We start from the raw sequence: 19,281 nt of genomic DNA, 5'->3' as shown, positions 1-19,281 counted from the left end.
CCCGCTGCCTGGGGAAAGCGGGCAGCATAATCAAAGATCCCTCCCACCCGGCCTACTCACTCTTCCAACTTCTTCCATCAGGCAGGAGATACTGAAGTCTGAGAACACGCACGAACAGACTCAAAAACAGCTTCTTCCCCACAGTCACCAGACTCCTAAATGACCCTCTTATGGACTGACCTGATTAATACCACACTCCTGTATACTTCACCCGATGCCGGTGTCTGCATATTTACATTGTGTACCTTATGTTGCCCTATTATGTATTTTCTTTTCTTTTCATGTACTAAATGCCCTGTATGCTTCATCCGATGCCAGTGCTTATGTAGTTACATTGTATGAGTTGTGTTGCCCTATTATGTATTTTCTTTTATTCCCTTTTCTTCTCACGTACTTAATGATCTGTTGAGCTGCTCGCAGAAAAATACTTTTCACTGTACCTCGGTACACGTGACAATAAACAAATCCAATCCAATCCAATATGCCAGTTCCGAGAGCTCTTTTAGTAATCCTGTTTAAAATACAGCATTGTAAATGGGAATGCTAAGCATTTTAAAAAATCCTGCGAATCTCTGCTGATATTGATTTCCAAATTTGCCAGAGAGGGTAGGATTGCTCGAGAGACGTGTCCATGGGAAAATAAAATGTTGACTATAATATTGTCCAAGTTTTAGTCATTTTTTTTAGATTATTTTATGGAAACTCTGGAACAGTTGTGCAATACTTGTTTTTGTACTAAAATGGAAATTGGGATGAAATACAAAACATTAATTTTATGATGTTCCACCGCCAGTAGTTCGAAGTTACATGAGTATTCAAATCGGTTTTAAAACTTGATTGTGCTGTTTACAGCAGTAAAAAAAACTTGTAAAAGACAAACACAGTCATATAGATTAAATGTTAAATGATGGCAGCATGGTAGCACAGTGGTTAGCACTGTAGCTTCACAGCGCCAGGGTCCCAGGTTCCATTCCAGGCTTGGATCACTGTCTGTGCGGAGTCTGCACGTTCTCCCCGTGTCTGCGTGGGTTTCCTCCGGGTGCTCCGGTTTCCTCCCACTAGTCCCCAAAGACGTGCTGCTGGGTAATTTGGACATTCCGAATTCTCCCTCCGTGTACCCGAACAGGCGCAGGAATGTGGCGACTAGGGGCTTTTCACAGTAGCCTCGTTGCAGTGTTAATGTAAGCCCATCCCGATAATTTTCCCCCATTACATAATCCATTTCACATCAGCGTGACGGGTACTCAGATGTGGATTATGACAGGTCTCCGACAGCGAGCACCTGGCAAGCAGAACCCGCCAGAGGAGTTTGGGTGGGCTCATCACTCAGGGAGGAGAGGGTCATGCCCATGCAACCCTCAAGGTACCTTCCCGGGCAGAGAGTTGGCGAGAAGCTTTGCTAGCAGCCTGTGGTATAGGCGCCAGACCCCGAGACTGGACACCCTGTTGAGCTGAGCAAGGTGAAAAATCTCTGCAGTCAGCCTGGCTTTAAGGGGAATGTTGGGAGTTGGCTGTGGTATCTGATTTATAGGCGAGAACAAATTAGCTTCCAGCTTTCTCATGCTGTTAAGATTCCCCAGGCAACATAAATCAGCACTAAAGCTCTCTGGCAATGAAATCTCGGGTTCAATTGTGCACAGAAACCAGTTCCTGATGGCCTTTACTTAATGTATCATATTACTATGGAGCCTGCAACTATCGAAAGGTTGAGGATGCAGATGGGGCCAGCCAGATTGGATTAGAAGATGCGATTATATAAATTGGTGTGTTTTCACTGGAAAGAGATTGTCGAGGGCCATTAAAAAATATATATATTTCTGCATTTACAGGATATGGGCACTACTGGCTAGACCAGCATTTATTGCCCACCCCTAATTGCCCTAGAGAAAGGTGAACTGCTGCCTTGAACCATTGCAGTACATGTTGTGTAGGTAGCGCTGTTAGGGGGGGGGGGGGGGAGTTCATTCCTTTTACACAATAGCAACAGAACGCTTGTTTTACTCAGCATTGGGTACTCCTGGAAGATGCTACTCCAGGATGCTGACAGCCTCATGGGCTTTTGCCGTGTTAATGTGCTGTCACAGGTCAGCTACAGCAGCATAGTCTTTTCATTTGGAGTCAGCTGTAAGTTAATAACTGACTAAGGGGTCTCAACCTCAAAAGGAAGTTTTAACCCACCACTTCTTTTTCAAAATTTGACACTTCTCTCATTTGTCAGTAGTTTACATATAACACATGTGGGCTTTGCATCCTTATTTGCATTGGCACAATTGACAGAATCATACCTCAAGAGATCATCTTTATACTGCTTTGTTCCTGAGTTAAGTTTCTTCTTTGTAGGCTGTTATCCGGAGACCCTGGAGCTCTGTTCAGGGGTAACACTAGCACTGCTCTGTCCTGCTCTGGACTCTCCTGAGCAACTATCTCAGCTGCCTGCTGATGTCTCTGACCATCTCTTATAAGAAAAATGATTCACCTTCATAGTCCTCTTACCTTGCTTGCCAGCAGCTAGAAAATAGAAGAAGCTCTACTCCGCGATTTGGTGCCAAAAGCAGAGTCGTACAGGGTGCTTGGCGTCAACTGTACATGCAGGGTTTGTGACCGACTAACTGCTGCCACCTCTGGCCAGAAGACTACACACAGTCCCATTTCCTTCTCATTTAAAAGGTGGCGGTGGCGGCCATTCTCAATAAAAATGCCTGTAGCGGCCGTTGCGCTAACACCCTCCCAACAACCGCCAGTGACTCACTCGCAGTTCCTGACCCGCACTTTGAAAAACCCTCCTCTCCAGCCTTCTGGACCCGACATGGGAGTTCAATAATTCCGGATCACAAACTCTGGCTCCCTGTTGTTTCATTTTTTCCGATGTTTTTTTTTCCTTTCTTGGCTTTGCAATCCGATGTCTACTATCCAGCCAATCACACCCCATCTGGACACATCTATTTGTTTCTTTGCTATACCCATTACCACTCCCTTTGCCTTTTGTACAATGGAATCTTTTTGTCATTTAATCTCTGCTGCCATCCACCCTCTTCTCTCTTCCTGCTTTCACTCACTCCAAATCTACCACACGTCTTTCCTTCCTCAGTTCTTTTTTTGGAAATAATTGTATTAAAAATGTTTTCATTTTTACAATATAAAATAAAACTGATGAAACAAATATAAAAGGGACAACAGTCAACAGTTAAGAACACATCAAATACTAAAACCCCACTAACAACTGACGGTGACTAACTCTTTAAAGAAGGTAAAGTATGGCTGCCACCTCATCTAGAACCTTCTACCGATCCCCTAATGGTGTACTTGACCTTCTCCAAATGTAAACATTCCATGAGTTCACCCAACCAGGCTGAGGCACTGAGCGGAATAGGCGACTTTCACGGAGTAGGAGAACTTGCCCCGGGCTGTTTTCTTTTCATTTACAGTGTTCAATTCTGGTCGCCACACTACCAGAAGGATGTGGAGGCTTTAGAGAGGGTGCAGAAGAGATTTACCAGGATGTTGCCTGGTATGGAGGGCATTTGCTATGAGGAGCGGTTGAATAAACACGGTTTGTTCTCACTGGAACGACGGAGGTTGAGGGGCGACCTGATAGAGGTCTACAAAATTATGAGGGTCATAGACAGAGTGGATAGTCAGAGGCTTTTCCCCAGGGTAGTGGGGTCAATTACTAGGGGGCATAGGTTTAAGGTGTGAGGGGCAAGGTTCAGAGGAGATGTCCGAGGCACTTTTTTACACAGAGGGTAGTGGGTGCCTGGAACTCGCTGCCGGAGGATGTGGTGGAAGCAGGGACGATAGTGACCTTTAAGGGGCATCTTGACAAATACATGAATAGGATGGGAATAGAGGGATACGAACCCAGGAAGCGTAGAAGATTTCAGTTTAGACGGGCAGCATGGTCGGCACGGGCTTGGAGGGCCGAAGGGCCTGTTCCTGTGCTGTACATTTCTTTGTTCTTTGTTCATTTGTTCTAATTTAAAGTCCCCAATTCTTTTTTTCCCCATTAAGGGGCAATTTAGCGTGGCCAATTCACCTACGCTGCACATCTTTAGGTTGTGGGGGTGAGACCCACGCAGATACGGGGAGAATGTGCAAACTCCACACAGACAGTGACCCAGGGCCAGGATCGAACCCGGGTTCTCGGTGCTTGGAGGCAGCAGTGCTAACCGCTACGCCACCGTGCCGCCATTGCCTCCGGCTGTTAATGAGGCAAAGGCGAGGACATCCGCCGTCACCCCCAGCTGCAGCGCCGCGCGAGTCCAACACCCCGAAAATGATCTTTCCTCCGGTCTTGACAAAGGGTCATCGCCCTGATGGGTTAACCCTGTTATTCTCTCCACAGGTGCTGTCTGACCTGCCGAGTATTTCCTGTTTTTGTTTCGGATTTCCGACGCCGGCCATGTTTTGCTTTTGTGTTGCTGTTGCCCTGGCAACCCACTAGGTTGGATAGAGATGAGCAATCAATATCCACCTGGCTGGAAATGCTGACATTTCAAAAAGAATGAATTATAAAAAGTATCGTCTTGGCTGGCATGGGAGTCGGAGATGCTATTACTCGTGATAACAAAGAAGTTCGAGTTCAGGGTGAAACTGAATAAAAGAGGTCTCCGTTTTATAAGAGTCGGGGTGAATATAAAATGTACAGAAGCGAGAAAAAATAAAAGTGACAAAGCGACAGGATGAGACTAGCTTGGTGGTTAACTCAAGAGGGAATTCGAAGGTCACCTCGGGGCATTTAACGGTAAAATAGTTGCTGAGGACCTGTGGGATCAAAGTGGAAATATACTGTTGGAGGCCGAAGGCATGGCTGAGGTAATAAATGTGACCTTTGCAACGCTGCTTACCAAGGAAGAGGAGCCATAGAGTCTGACAGCACTAAATGAGGCCCTTCGGCCCATTATGTCTGCACTGGCCACCAAGCACCGATCCATTCTAATCCCATTTTCCAGCACTTAGCTGTGCTAAATGAGAATGGTGCGGAGTTACTGGATAAGATCGCAAATCGGTGAAGAGGAAGCATTAAAAAGGCTTGTGATAGCTGGTCCGGATGGGACACACCCGAAGTTGCTGAGGGAAGTGAGAGTGGCGATTGTTCCGGTTCCTGCCATTTCTCCTTGGGTTTAGGGGTAGTGCCAGAGGATGGGGCACTGTTATTGTTGCCTTTGGTCTGGTATGTGTTGGCCACGGTCATGGGATCCAGATAAGGCTGGAGACAATGATATTAAGCATACCATGGGCGGGATTCTCCCCTACCCGGCGGGGCGGGCGGTCCTGGTGCCGAGGAGTGGCGGGAGCCACTCCGGCGTCGGGCCGCCCCGAAGGTTCCGCACCTTCAGGGGCTAGGCCGGCGCCGGAGTGGTTTGCGCCCCGCTGGCCCGCGCGGAAGGGGCTTGGCGTCACGCCAACCACCGCCGAAGAGCCTCCGAAGGCCGGCGCGACTTGCCACATGCACGGGAGCGCCAGCGTGTGCTGGCGCATCCCAGCGCATGCGCAGCGGGGGGGGTTCATCTCCGCGTCGGCCATCGCGGACTTTTACACCAGCTGACGCGGAGGAATAGAGTGCCCCCACGGCACAGGAGATTGCGGGCCAGGCCACCGTGGCTGCACCTGCCGGGGCCAGATCCCCCCGTGCCCCCCCCCCCCCCCCGAGGACCCTGGAGGCCGCCCGCGCAGCCAGGTCCCGCCGGTAAGTACCTACTCTAATTTACGCCGGCGGGACTGGACGAAAACGGGCGGCCAATCGGCCCATCACGGACCGGAGAATCGTCGGGGGGGGGGGGGCGCTGCCAGCGGCCACCGACTGGCGCGGCGCGATTCCCGCCCCCGCCAAATCCCCGGCGTCGGAGAATTCGGCAGCCAGCGGGGGCGGGATTCACGCCACCCCCCCCAGCGATTCTCCGACCCGGCGTGTGGGGGGGGGGGGGGGGGGGGAGAATTCCGCCCCTTATCTTTTATTTGACATGATGCTGATTATTTACAAGATAGTCACTTCACAATTCTCTACACTGAATCAACTTAATGATTTGTTATCATGTGATCTTACTTCACTGAAAATGTAAACTATTTACATATTTAACATTAACCCTTGATAGTACAGGGCAATGCAAATGTTGCATCCTTATTCAAAGAGGGAGAGAAGGATACATCTCGCACCTACAGGCCAGGTTGTGTGAAGCTGGTATAAAACCAGAAAATGCTGGTTAAACTCAGCAGATTCAGCAGCCTCTGTGGAGAGAGAAACAGAGTTAATGTTTCAAGTCCGTATGACTCTTCTTCAGAGCTAAAGAGACAGAGAAATGTGATGGATTATATTCTGTATAATGTTAGGAAAGAGTTAACGTTCCCCAGTGCTTAAATTGGAATTGGAAATTAAACTGTTTAATGGGTCACACTAATTGTTTGATAGACTGCACATATAGGGGCAGCACGGTAGCACAGTGCTTAGCACTGTTGCTTCACAGTGCCAGGGACCCGGGTTCATTTCCCGGCTTGGGCCATTGTCTGTGACGAGTCTGTACGTTCTCCCCGTGTCTGTGTGGGTTTCCTCCGGTTTCCTCCCACTAGTCCCGAAAGACGTGCTGTTAGGAATTTGGGCATTCTGAATTCGCCCTCAGTGTACCCGAACAGGCGCCGGAATGTGGCGACTAGGGGCTTTTCACAGTAACTTCATTGCAGTGTTAATGCAAGCCTACTTGTGACAATAAAGACTATTTTATTATTATATAAAGGGGATACAGCTGGCACTGTGGCGTTGGAGAAGTGATTACAGAACGCAAAATTGGAGTGGAAGAAGTCAAGACTAGTTTTATAGTTCTTATTACAAAGACACCATCGGCACTTAACATATAAGAGCAGGTGGAACAGAATAGAAGGTCAGTGATTGATGGGAACCAGGAGGAATTGCAACAAAGATGTGCAGGGCATGAGGCAGAGGAAGCATTAAGGGCCGTGTGAAGGGCTATAGAAGGTGCTGATAGTGACATTAAGGTAAGATAGAAGAATGTGTTAATAGGAGAACAAAGGCCATTGCCACTTGAAATGACCAAGGAGAGAATGCTCGGATTGGTTACGGGCAAATCGTGTTCGACTGAATTTACCCAACTTCGTCCCATCTCCGCTTGTTTGCCGCTGAAATTCTAATTTTGCCTTTGCTCCCTATAGACTTTACTATTCCAAAGTACACCTGGCTGGTCTCCCACGCTCTACTCACCATAATCTTGAGGTCACCCAGAACTCTGCTACTTGATTCCATAGTCACACCAAGTCCTTCATCTGTAATAATAATCCCCTGTAATAATAATAATAATAATAATTGCTTACTGTCACAAGTGGGCTTGTCTTCACTGATCTACATTGACTCTTGTCCAGTTAACACCCCCATTTAAAAAATTTTCATCCTTGTTTTCAAATCCCTCTATCGATCTCCCTCACATTGGAACCTCCTCCAGCCCTACAACCCCATGAGATATCTCAACTCCTCCAATTCTGGCCCCTTGAGCATCCCCCGTTTTAATTGCTTCACCATTGATGGCCATGCGTTCAGCTCCAGGTCCTTAGAACTCTTAGCTGGAAATCCCTCCCTAAACCGCTCTGCCTCTTCCTGTATCTCTCTCCTTCCTATACAGACACTCCTTAAAATCTATTTTGTTGCCGAGGTCCTGGGTTCGATCCCGGCTCTGGGTCACTGTCCGTGTGGAGTTTGCACATTCTCCCCGTGTCTGCGTGGGTTTCGGCCCCACAACCCAAAGATGTGCAGGGGGAGGTGGATTGGCCACGCTAAATTGCCCCTTAATTGGAAAAATGAATTGGGTACTCTAAATTTATTTTGAAAAATCTATTTTGTTCATCAGTCCTAATGACTTTGTGTGGCTCCTGGTGAAATTCCTGTCAGATGAAAATCCTGTGACACGCTCGGGGTGTTATTATGTTAAAGTGCTCTATAAATGCAGGTTGCTGCTGTTAAAACCATCTGGCTCATTCCCTTATCAGACTAGCGGGCTGCTACGAGTCTCTGGATGGAGGGAACACTGCTGATGCATTGGTGGATTTTACCGGTGGTGTGTCGGAGCCCGTCGATCTGGTCCAGGGGAACTTAGCCACCTTGGAGAATGAGAAGCTCCAGCTGTTTGAGAAACTGCTGAAGGTGTACAGCCGAGAGGGCCTCATCAGCTGTTCCATCAGGGTAAATATTATCCTTACTCCCCCTTTCCTCTGCCGCTTGTTGCCGTTGAGCGGAGAGCTGATAACAACGGGAATTGCCTTTGTAGTCGCGGCCCACTCCAGACTGTGTGGGTAGTTCACTCGTCTCGCAGTCAGAAGGTTGTGGGTTCAAGTCCCACGCCAGGGACCTGAACACAAGATCCAGGCTGAGGCTCTGGTGCGGTTCTGGGGCAGTGCTGCACTGTCAGGAGTGCCAGCTTTCAGCTGAGACGTTAAACTTAAACTAGTGGTTAAGGCCTGTATTTGGGATTTTTTATTTGTTCATGGGACATTGGCTTCACCGGCTGTACCAGTATTTATTGCCCATCAGGGGGCAGTTAAGAGTCAACCGCATTACTGTGGTTCTGGAGTCACATGAAGATCAGACCGGGTAAGGACGGCAGATTTCCTTCCCTAAAGGACATTAGTGAACCAGATGGGTTTTACGACAATCGACAATAGTTTCATGGTCATCGTTAGACTTTTAATTCAAGATTTTTTTATTGAATTCAAATTTCACCATCTGCAGTGGCGGGGTTTGAACCTGGGTCCATAGAGCATCACTCAGGGTCTCCGGTTTACTAATCCAGTGACAATGCCATTACGCCACCGCCTCCCCCGAAAGAGTCTGATACAACCTCCGGGTGGCCCATCATGCTTTCTAACTAGTGAAGTGTAGTTGATACTAGTGAAAATATGACTGTATCATTTCCCTTCCAGTGATGTCATGCTGATATCCCTTAAAGGCATATCACAACATGGGGATAGTGTGGGAAGGCGGAGTCGTGTTGGGATATCAGCCATGATCTTGCTGAATGTTGGAGTGGTTTGAAGGGCTGAATGGCCCCCTCCAGTCTCTTCTCAGGCCCGAATGCCATTCCCACGGGCACAGGAATCGACCCTGCACTCAATTGGATGTCATTCTTTGAGTGATGTGAGAAAAAACATTTCCACACAGCGAGTGGTTGGGGCCTGTGATGTACGGCCTGGAAGTGTGGCGGAGGTAGGTTCAATCGAGGCATTCAAGAGGGTGGTGGCTGATTATTCGAATAGAAAACACGCGGCGAGGTGTAGGGTTAAGGCAGGGGATTGGCGCTAAGTCATGATGCTCATTTGGAGTGCCGATGCTTAGACGATGGGCCAAGTGGTCTCCTTCTGCACCCTAACAATTCATTCATGTTTAATTCTGGAGCACGGGGATGGTATGCTTCTAAGGTCCAGTTGTTGGATTGTGAGTGTGACCCTGGCTGATATTTACTCTCTAATTGGTTTATTTGGCTCAGGACCATGTGCTACATTAAGTTAATCCATTGTCTTTGGCTTTCTGGTTACTGCAGGTCACGTCAGCGGCGGAGATAGAAACCCGCCTGACCACTGGCCTGGTTAAAGGTCACGCCTATGCCGTGACTGACATCCGTAAAGTACGGCTGGGGCATGGTCTCTTTGCTTTCTTCAAAGCGGAGAAGCTCTTCATGATCAGGATGAGGAACCCCTGGGGTCAAAAAGAATGGAATGGCCCATGGAGTGATAGGTGAGGACACTTCTTATACCTGGTGAAAGCCTTTTTAGTGTGTGAAAGCCTGCCGTGTGGCACTCGACATTAATGCATTGTGTGGGAACATTGGTCTTGGTTTGAAGCTTTTACAGCAGAGAGCTAGGCCCTTTGGCACGACTGGTATAGACCGATTCACTACCCCCGCCGCTTGTCAATGCGATATCCCATTGAAGCCACCGCACGCCTCCAGAAAACCCGCTGGCGAGGCTGTGCTGCCAGCGGGAACAGGGAATCCCAACAGCTGGGGAATTCCGGCCAATATTTCAGGCCTGTGACTTTTTCTCAGAACTGGGAAAAGTGAGAGATGTGAATAAGCCTCAAACAAATACATGGAAAAGAGGAGAGGGTGAGAAAGGGATAAGGTGGATGGTCGGAGTGATTATGTGGCAAGTGTTGTTGGTTCAAGGTAAAAGGATGTGGCAATGGGTCAACAGAAGAAACAAAAGATGGGTCTTGAGGAGGTGTCATGAAAATCAGAATCATGAAATGCTGCTGTCCAAAAACACGAAACCAGGACCGAAACAGAACAAAAGGGGGTCAGAGATTACAGTTTGAAATTATTGAACTCTGTGTTGAGCCTAGAAGGTTCTAAAGTGCCGTTTCCTTCTATCCCTTCTCCCTCATCCACCTATCGAGCTTTCCCTTCCATACATCTATATCGGTCACCTCAACCACTCTGTCAGCCAGACAGTGGTGAGAATGTGGCACTCGCTATCAAATGAAGTTGTTCTTGAATTCCAGTTAGATTATTAGTGACTACCTTGTATTTAAGGCCTATCCTTCCTAAAGCCTGCCAGCTCTTACCGTCGAGGTTTAAAATGAAGATTGCCCACTTGGTGAAAACTATGAGCGCGATTCTCCGAAATGGAGACAAAGTCCCGACGCCGGAGAGAAAACCGGAGTGTTTCATTCCGGCATCGGAGCCCGCTCCCAGCCCCCTATTCTCCCGCCCCGGGGAGCTAGGAGCGGCGTTGCGTATTTTACGTGCGTTGGGCCTTGGCGCCACGTAAAAAGCAGCGCCGCTTTTTATGGATCTTGCGGTGCGGCGGTGGAAAGGAGGTCCTCCTTTAGAGAGGCTGGCCCTCCGATCGGTGGGCACCGATCGCGGGCCAGACCCCATCGGAGGCCCCCCCACCCCCGGTGCAGGAACCCCCCTCTTCCCCCCCCCCCAGCATTCCCGCGCAGTTCCCGCCGGCAGCGACCAGGTGTGGACGGCGTCGGCGTGAACCTGTCGTGTTGGGGCGGCCGCAATCGCCGCTCGCCTGTTACAAACGTCGAGCGGCGATTCTCCGAGCGGCCAGCCGTGACTCTCGCGGCGCTGGTTTGGGGGTGGGTGAGAGAATCGCGTGCAGGTGTCGGGGCGGCGTGGCGGGACTTGCGCGCGCCCCGGCGATTCTCCCACCCGGCGTGGTGGGGGGAAGAATTCCTCCCTATACCTTGATATGAAGTCATTATTGCAACATAAGAATCTTTAGGGACAAAAGAAAAGCCCATTTGCTGTTTTGAATCCATCTTTTTCCACTTTTATCTTTCCCTTTGCTTTTCTTTACCATGTCCCTTCTTCCTTTTTTGATCTCTGGAGGCTTATCTAACTGCCTTTGAATCAAAATAAGTAGCTAGAAAAAGGGGTGGCTTGAGGATTGATTGATTGTTATTTATTGTCACATGTACCGAAGTACAGTGAAAAGTATTTTTCTGCGGCCAAGGGAACGTACACAGTACGTACATAGTAGACAAAAGAATAATCGACAGAGTACATTGACAAGTGGTACATCAACAAATAGTGATTGGAGAGCAGCATAGGGCATCGTGAATAGTGTTCTTACAGGGAACAGATCAGTCCGAGGGGGAGTCGTTGAGGAGTCCAGTAGCTGTGGGGAAGAAGCTGTTCCTATGTCTGGAGTGCGGGTCTTCAGACTTCTTCTGCCTGATGGAAGGATCTGAAGAGGGCAAAGCTTGGGTGGCAGGGGTCTCTGACAATGCTGTCTGCCTTCCTGAGGCAGCGGGAGGTGTAGACAGAATCAATGGGAGGATGGCAAGCTTGTGTGATGCGTTGGGTTGAGTTCACCACACTTTGCAGTTCCTTGCAATCTTGGGCCGAGCAGTTGCCATACCAGGCTGTGATGCAGCCGGATAGGATGCTCTCTATGGCACATCTGTAGACGTTTGTGAGAGTACAAGAGTCTGATTGGGCAGTGTATATTTTAGAGCTATGCAGAGATGACTCAAGTTTACATATGCAATTGGCTGTATTCAGTGCTTTAAAATGTCTGCTACATGCTTCAGCTCTGGCCTCCAGCTCTTTCAACAACTTTGTGTACTCTTTTCTGAGTCCAAGCCCAGGCTTAAGTAATCAGCTCGGCAAACATCAGTTGTAGGCAGACTTGCATAATCAGTTGAACACTACAGATAGCTGTGGGGAAGATTCTTCCACTTGTGGTGTGGGGGAGAGACAAATACTAGGCCGCAGCGCTAAAGATACATCCAAAAAGTGGTTAAGGAGAAACTTCTGCAGAGGCAGGTCAGAATGTGGAATTTGCTACCTTAAATGTTGTTGAGGAGAATACCAGAGATCCATTTCAGGGGGAACTAGATAAGCACATGTGAGAGAGCTTCAACACCTACATAGACCAATTAGGACAACTCTGCTGTTTCTGTGCTGTCATCCCACAGCTGAATGTACGATTCATTCGTCTGTGAGTGACAATGTTCTGCTTTATTTTCTCCTCCATTTACAATTCCTTAATTTTGTACCCTGAAGATGTGAAACTCCTCCAAAATGAGCAACCTTGGCTAGCAGCTTTCATTAGCTACACAACCTCAGCTATATCTTTCTCGCTATTTGTCCTGTTTTAATACAGTATTATGTCACCAATTCCACACAGATCTGAGTAAGACTAGGATGACTCTTTGTCTTCACAGCTCTCAGGAGTGGCAGAAGGTCGGCAAAGGAGAGCGTGAGGCAATGGGGGTCACCGTGCGAGATGATGGGGAGTTCTGGTGAGTCTTCTAGAGGGTTTTCTTTTTTTTTGGATAACAGCAACGGATCAAATCCTTTTCTAAAATTTCATTTCCAGGAACCTGGTTGGCTCCAGGGTTAATCATTGGTCTCCTGAGTTCCTGCTGTCGCACCACATGTGTTGAGAGTATATCTGATTAATCTTGAGTTGCCTTGGGTGGAGAGGCATAAAGCAAGGAAATTGGGAGGTCTATGGATCAGAGGGATGGACCTATGACCTTCCTCTCGCAATAAGCACAGGTCTTTAAATTGGCAGTCACAAAGCCACTTGCCGTGAGGGATTGGAAATGCTACAAGTTTGGAACAGAAGGTCCATCTGAGGCTGGCTAGGGTCGGCTTTTGGATTAGTGTTAGGAAAGCTTGAGGTAGGGCAGCACGGTGGTGCAGTGGGTTAGCCCTGCGGCCTCACGACGCCGGGGTCCCAGGTTCGATCCTGGCTCTGGGTCACTGTCCGTGTGGAGTTTCCACATCCTCCCCGTGTTTGCGTGGGTTTCGCCCCCACAACCCAAAAGATGTGCAAAGTAGGTGGATTGGCCACACTAAATTGCCCTTTATTGGAAAAAATGAATTGGTACTCTAAATTTATTTTTAAAAAAGGAAAGCTCTGCACCCTATCCTCGACCCTGGCCTACCTGATGATGTTTAATGTGAAAAACTCTTCAAGCTCTGTCTACCATTTACAAGGTACAGCAACTTGAGAAGGTGAGTTAGCCGTACTTTGTTATAAGTAGTGTGATGAATGTAGATTAATGCAATTAATTCAATAAAATTGAAAACTCTTGACATCATCCAGGGCAAACAAACTGCTTGACCAGTCAGAATTGGGCCCTGATTAAAATTTAGGGCTGCTATTTAAACCATTAAAAAAAAAAAGTTTTTTTTCCCCAATTAAGGGGCAATTTAACATAGAGCATTACAGCGCAGTACAGGCCCTTCGGCCCTCAATGTTGCACCGACCTGTGAAACCACTCTAAAGCCCATCTACACTATTCCCTTATTGTCCATATGTCTATCCAATGACCATTTGAATGTCCTTAGTGTTGGCGAGTCCACTACTATTGCAGGCAGGGCATTCCACGCCCTTACTACTCTCTGAGTAAAGAACCTACCTCTGACATCTGTCTTATATCTATCTCCCCTCAATTTAAAGATATGTCCCCACGTGCTAGACATCACCATCCGAGGAAAAAGGCTCTCACTGTCCACCCTATCTAATCCTCTGATCATCTTGTATCCCTCAATTAAGTCACCTCTTAACCTTCTTCTCTCTAACGAAAACAGCCTCAAGTCCCTCAGCCTTTCCTCATAAGGGGCGAGATTCTCCGACCCCCCCCCGCCGCGTCGGAGAATCGCCGGGGGCTGGCGTGAATCCCGCCCCCACCGGTTGCCGAATTCTCCGGCACCGGATATTCAGCGGGGGCGGGAATCACGCCGCGCTGGTTGGCGGGCCCTCCCCCGCGATTCTCCGGCCCGGATGGGCCGAAGTCCCGCTGCTAAAATGCCTGTCCCACCGGTGTAGATTAAACCACCTACCTTACCGGCGGGACAAGGCGGCGCGGGCGGGCTCCGGGGTCCTGGCGATCTGGCCCCGGGGGTGCCCCCACGATGGCCTGGCCCGCGATCGGGGCCCACCGATCCGCGGGCGGGCCTGTGCCATGGGGGCACTCTTTCCTTCTGCCTTCGCCACGGTCTCCACCATGGCGGAGGCGGAAGAGACTCCCTCCACTGCGCATGCGTGGGAATGCCGTTAGCGGCCGCTAACGCTCCCGCGCATGCGCCGCCCGGAGATGTCATTTCCCCGCCAGCTGGCGGGGCACCAAAGGCCTTTTCCGCCAGCTGGCGGGGCGCAAATTAGTTCGGCGCGGGCCTAGCCCCTTAAGTTTGGGGCTCGGCCCCCCAAGATGCGGAGCATTCCGCACCTTTGGGGCGGCGCGATGCCCGACTGAATTGCCCCGTTTTGGGCACCAGTCGGCGGACATCGCGCCGATACCGGAGAATTTCGCCCAAGATCTTCCCTCCATACCAGGCAACATTCTGGTAAATCTCCTCTGCACCCTTTCCAATGCTTCCACATCCTTCCTATAATGCGGTGACCAATCCACCTACCCTGCACATCTTTTGGGTTGTGGGGGTGAGACCCACATAGACATGAGGAGAATGTGCAAACTCCACATGGACAGTGACCCGGGGCCGGGATCGAACCCGGGTCCTAGGCGCCGGAAGGCAGCAGTGCTAACCACTGTGCCATCGTGCCGCCCTACAGCTACTATTTTAGACAATTTAACTTTATTACTCAAATTCACAATTTCTATGGGTCTCACTGACCAAGTGAATTATGGAGACAATCAGGTGTGGGGAATCGAAGTAGAATTTATTAAACAAGAATGGTAAATGTAGTTAACAAAAGAGTGAAGATATCTAGGTTATTCTTGTGGTGATATGCATCACTGTATATACACAAGGGGTTAATGTAGATACACTAGGACTGAGTAAACACTAGAGGGAGCACCAGAGACATGACACACAGACATTCAACCAACAGGTCAGTAAGATAGGACACGACCAATGGGCAGTCAAGACACACCCAGACGTGACACTACCACAGGGGGGCATTACACCAACCCATATAAAAGGACACAGCATACATGCTCTGACTCTTTCCAGTGGAGACACTCAGTGAGTACAGACAGGGTTGATTGGAACACATTACACCCACCACGTGGATTGTAGCAGACTGGTTAGTTAGTCTGAGTAGCTATAGCAGGATTAACAGGAGAGTCGAATCCAAGTAGGAGACCACCATGTTACTAAAAACCTCATTCGCTCGAGCCTCTCCACAAGAAAATGCATTCCTGACTGTTTTGACTCCGGACGGGGAGCATCAAGAAACGTCAGCTGACTCAAGTGAACCTGCAATGACTCCGGACGGGGAGCGTCAAGAAACCAAAGCTGATTCAGGTGAACCAGAAAGGGCTCCAGATGGGGAGCATCGACAAGCTGAAGCTGATTCAAGTAAGCCGGACATGACTCCAGACTGGGAGCGCCGCGAACTCAGCGGCGGCACGCTCAAGGAAACAGCAGGTGCCACAAAGCACGCTGACACGAGTAACTGTGTGAAGGACTCGTATTAACCACAGAGTGTGGTCCTTGAGCGCAGCAAACATGACAACAAAACCAACCAACACAACAACATCAAAGACAATAACAAGAAGCGTACCAAAGGCAACAATGTCGACAACAAGCACGACAAAAACAACACCAATGGAACTACGACTGGTACGACATGGTACAACTCTGCAAATGCGGGACAGTGTAACTGCTCAGCTCAGTACAATGACATACCATGGCAGGACGATGCATCTTACCACTTCACGTTTGCTACACTACCAACAGGCAACCCAACTTTCAGGACAGATGTCATCAAGAATTGCTACCATAAGCATCGAAAGAAAGAGTCCAAATCAGTCAATGAAGTGATTTGAACACTTGAACACCTCCTGATGACCAAACAATAGGACACTGACGTCGTTCACAAGGGAATGACAACGTCACCATTGACACTTCTATACCAGACGATATAAATTCATGAACTATTGGACTCATAACTTTTATTTTGTATTGTCTTATCCTCAAAGCCTTCTCACCCATTATTTGGTCTTGTATACTATTGTATAATCATCACAGCATCATAACTTGTACATAGCATTACTTATCTACCTAGTTTGTTCAATTTTCTTTAACACTGTACAGCAAATATGTAACACTAATAAAGGGGGGATGTGGTGATATGCATCACTGTAAATACACAAGGGGTTAATGTGAACACACTACACCTAGCTAGACACTAGAGGGAGCACCAGAGACATCATGACACACAGACATTCAACCAATAGGTCAGTAAGATAGGACACGACCAATGGGCAGTCACCACACACCCAGACGTGACACTACCACAGGGGGGCATTACACCATCCATTACACCACACCACCACCCACAACCCATATAAAGGGACACCGCACACATACTCAGTCTCTTTCCGGTGGAGACACTTAGTGAGTACAGTCACACGGTTGATTGAAACCCATCACACCCACCACGTGGATTGTAGCAGACTGGTTAGTTAGTCTGAGTAGCTATACCAGGATTAACAGGAGAGTCGAATCCAAGTCGGAGAATTGTTAATAGTTTAATAAACGTGTTAAAGCTATCTCCAAGTCTGAACTTTCCTTTGTCAGAGTGTACATCAAGGAAGCAGCTTATGCTACGACAAGAGCATAACAAAACAATTCTTACCCCTCTGAGGGTCCAGAATCCCTCAGTTGCTGACGGCGCTTTGTCCTTAATTGAGATATATCTCAGCAGAATTGCCACCACGTGAGCAGTGGCGATGACTGTGTCCCCAATGTCTTGAAACGTTTGGATATTTATCCCTAATCCCATATTTGGACATGGCTATTATTACCCTTTTCAATTGGTCAAGGGTGAGCTTACTAGCTTCACCCCCATGGCTCAAATCGCATAACAAGTAACAGAAGAGCAGATCTTCATTCCTTGTACTCAATGGTATCTCGAGGCCTTGCCTGAATGGTATCTCTAGGCTTTGTCTCTGGGCCTTGCCTGAATTAGAAGTACAAATGACACTTCCAAAACCGTGTTGCCTCTTATCACAAAGTATGGTTAATTGGCCTTCTCGAGTAGTTCTCCCAGAGTTAAGAGCATCTCTTGTGATGAAACAGAAGATGTCTTATGTGTCTTACTGTGCTGAATATAGTTAAATGTTAGCAAGCTACTCGAATCAAAACCTATATATGTTATGTGTGTTGGAACTCGCCTTCAGGTTGGGATTCATGTTGAGATTTTGTAGGAATTGAGTGTGACCTTAAAATAAAGAGATGCTGTCGGTGGACACTCCTTTTTTAAAAATATAGAGTACCCTATTCATATTTTCCAATTAAGGGGCAATTTAGCGTGACCAATTCACCTACCCTGCACAGCTTTGGGTTGTTGGGGTGAAATCCACGCAAACACGGGGAGAATGTGCAAACTCCACACGGACAGTGACCCAGAGCCGGGATCGAACCTGGGAACTCGGCGCCGTGAGGCAGCAACGCTAACCATTGGCGCCACCGTGCTGCCCTGTCTGTGGACACTTCTGACAAGGGTGGCTCGGTGGCACAGTGGTTAGCACTGGCAGCCTCACAGTGCCAGGGATGCGGGTTCAATTCCGAGCTTGGGTGACTGTGTGGAGGCTGCATATTCTCCCCGTGTCTGCGTGGGCTTCCTCTGGGTGCTCCGGTTTCCTCCCACAGTCCAATGATATGCAGTTTAGGTGGGGTTACAGGGATAGATTGGGGGAATGGGCCTCTTTCGGAGGGGTATCATCACTGGACTAGTAATCCAGAGTGTAATCCAGAGATCCAGGTTAATACTCGGGGGACCCGAGTTGGAATTCCACCACGAAAGATGGTGACATTTGAATTCACTAAAAATCTGGAATTAAAAGTCTTAATGGTGGCCCTGGAACTATTGTTACTTGTTGTAAAGGCACATCTGGTTCACTAATGCCCTTTAGAGAAGGAGATCTGCCACCATTACCCTCTAGACCCACAGCAATGTGATTGACTCTTAAATACCCTCCTAACTCAATTCAAGGGCAATTAGGGATGGGCAGTAATGCTGTACTAGCAAACCAGGGTGAGCTCTATATAGATTAATGCCATTCACTTTACACTGAGGTCTGACTGCAGTACTTGCTTGGGTTTCAGGATGTCGTTCGATGATTTTTGCACAAACTTCACGGACCTCGTCGTCTGCCGCATCATGAACACCTCCTTCTTCAGCTTCTACAAGACCTGGGAGGAGGCCATGACAAGAGGTGCGTGGACCAGGCACGAGGACCCGCTGCAAAACCGCGCTGGAGGATGCATCAATAACCGGGACACCTTTCTGCAAAATCCACAGGTAAGGGCAGCACCCGGCCAAACTGATCAAATATCGACGTACTTTTTGAGGTGCAGAATGTTGTGAGGTTTGGAAACAATGGGAAAGAAGAGGAGGTGAGACAGGAAGCTATGCTCAGTTGGCAACAAGCTTGGGTCCATGCGAGGCAAAGAGAAGATTGAGGTAAAGCGGGGAACAATGCGGGGAGACTGGTTGAATTAAGGACAAGGCAATCTATTGACTTGTCCCTCAGTGTTTCGAAGGTCCACCCAGACCTAGAAGGCATTAGCTCGGCTTGAGTTTTGCCCAGGAGTTTATGCCTGCAAAGTTGAGGTGAGAAATGGTGGGGTAGTGGTAATGTCACTGAATTTCTAATCTCGCAGACGAATGCTCTGGGGACCGCAGATTCAAATCCCATCACGGCAGCTGGTGGATGACACAGAGTGAGCATTGATCTTGGTAGCTGCTGGCATCGGTCCCTCCTGCTCTCCGCCTTCTCGAGCTGACCAAAGCATTTGGGGCTCTCTCCCAATCTGCTTCCATGGGGAGTGACCTGAACACTTCCCT

The 19,281-nt window shown here is 48.6% G+C and overlaps 1 protein-coding gene across 2 annotated transcripts in view; it reads left to right on the top strand.

The window, feature by feature from the left end:
• The window catches only part of LOC140392103 (calpain-5-like), a 135,926-nt gene that overhangs the window by 73,758 nt on the left and 42,887 nt on the right, over positions 1-19,281 (top strand). For both annotated transcript variants that reach the window (XM_072477387.1, XM_072477388.1), the window contains exons 5-8: positions 7,990-8,182; positions 9,537-9,730; positions 12,677-12,754; positions 18,540-18,735. In XM_072477387.1, the coding sequence (XP_072333488.1) occupies positions 7,990-8,182; positions 9,537-9,730; positions 12,677-12,754; positions 18,540-18,735 (661 nt within the window). The remainder of the gene's footprint in view (positions 1-7,989; positions 8,183-9,536; positions 9,731-12,676; positions 12,755-18,539; positions 18,736-19,281) is intronic.

Source organism: Scyliorhinus torazame, chromosome 15, assembly GCF_047496885.1.
Source record: "Scyliorhinus torazame isolate Kashiwa2021f chromosome 15, sScyTor2.1, whole genome shotgun sequence".
Taxonomy (NCBI): Eukaryota; Metazoa; Chordata; class Chondrichthyes; order Carcharhiniformes; family Scyliorhinidae; genus Scyliorhinus; species Scyliorhinus torazame.
This window is presented reverse-complemented; position numbering and strand designations above follow the sequence as displayed.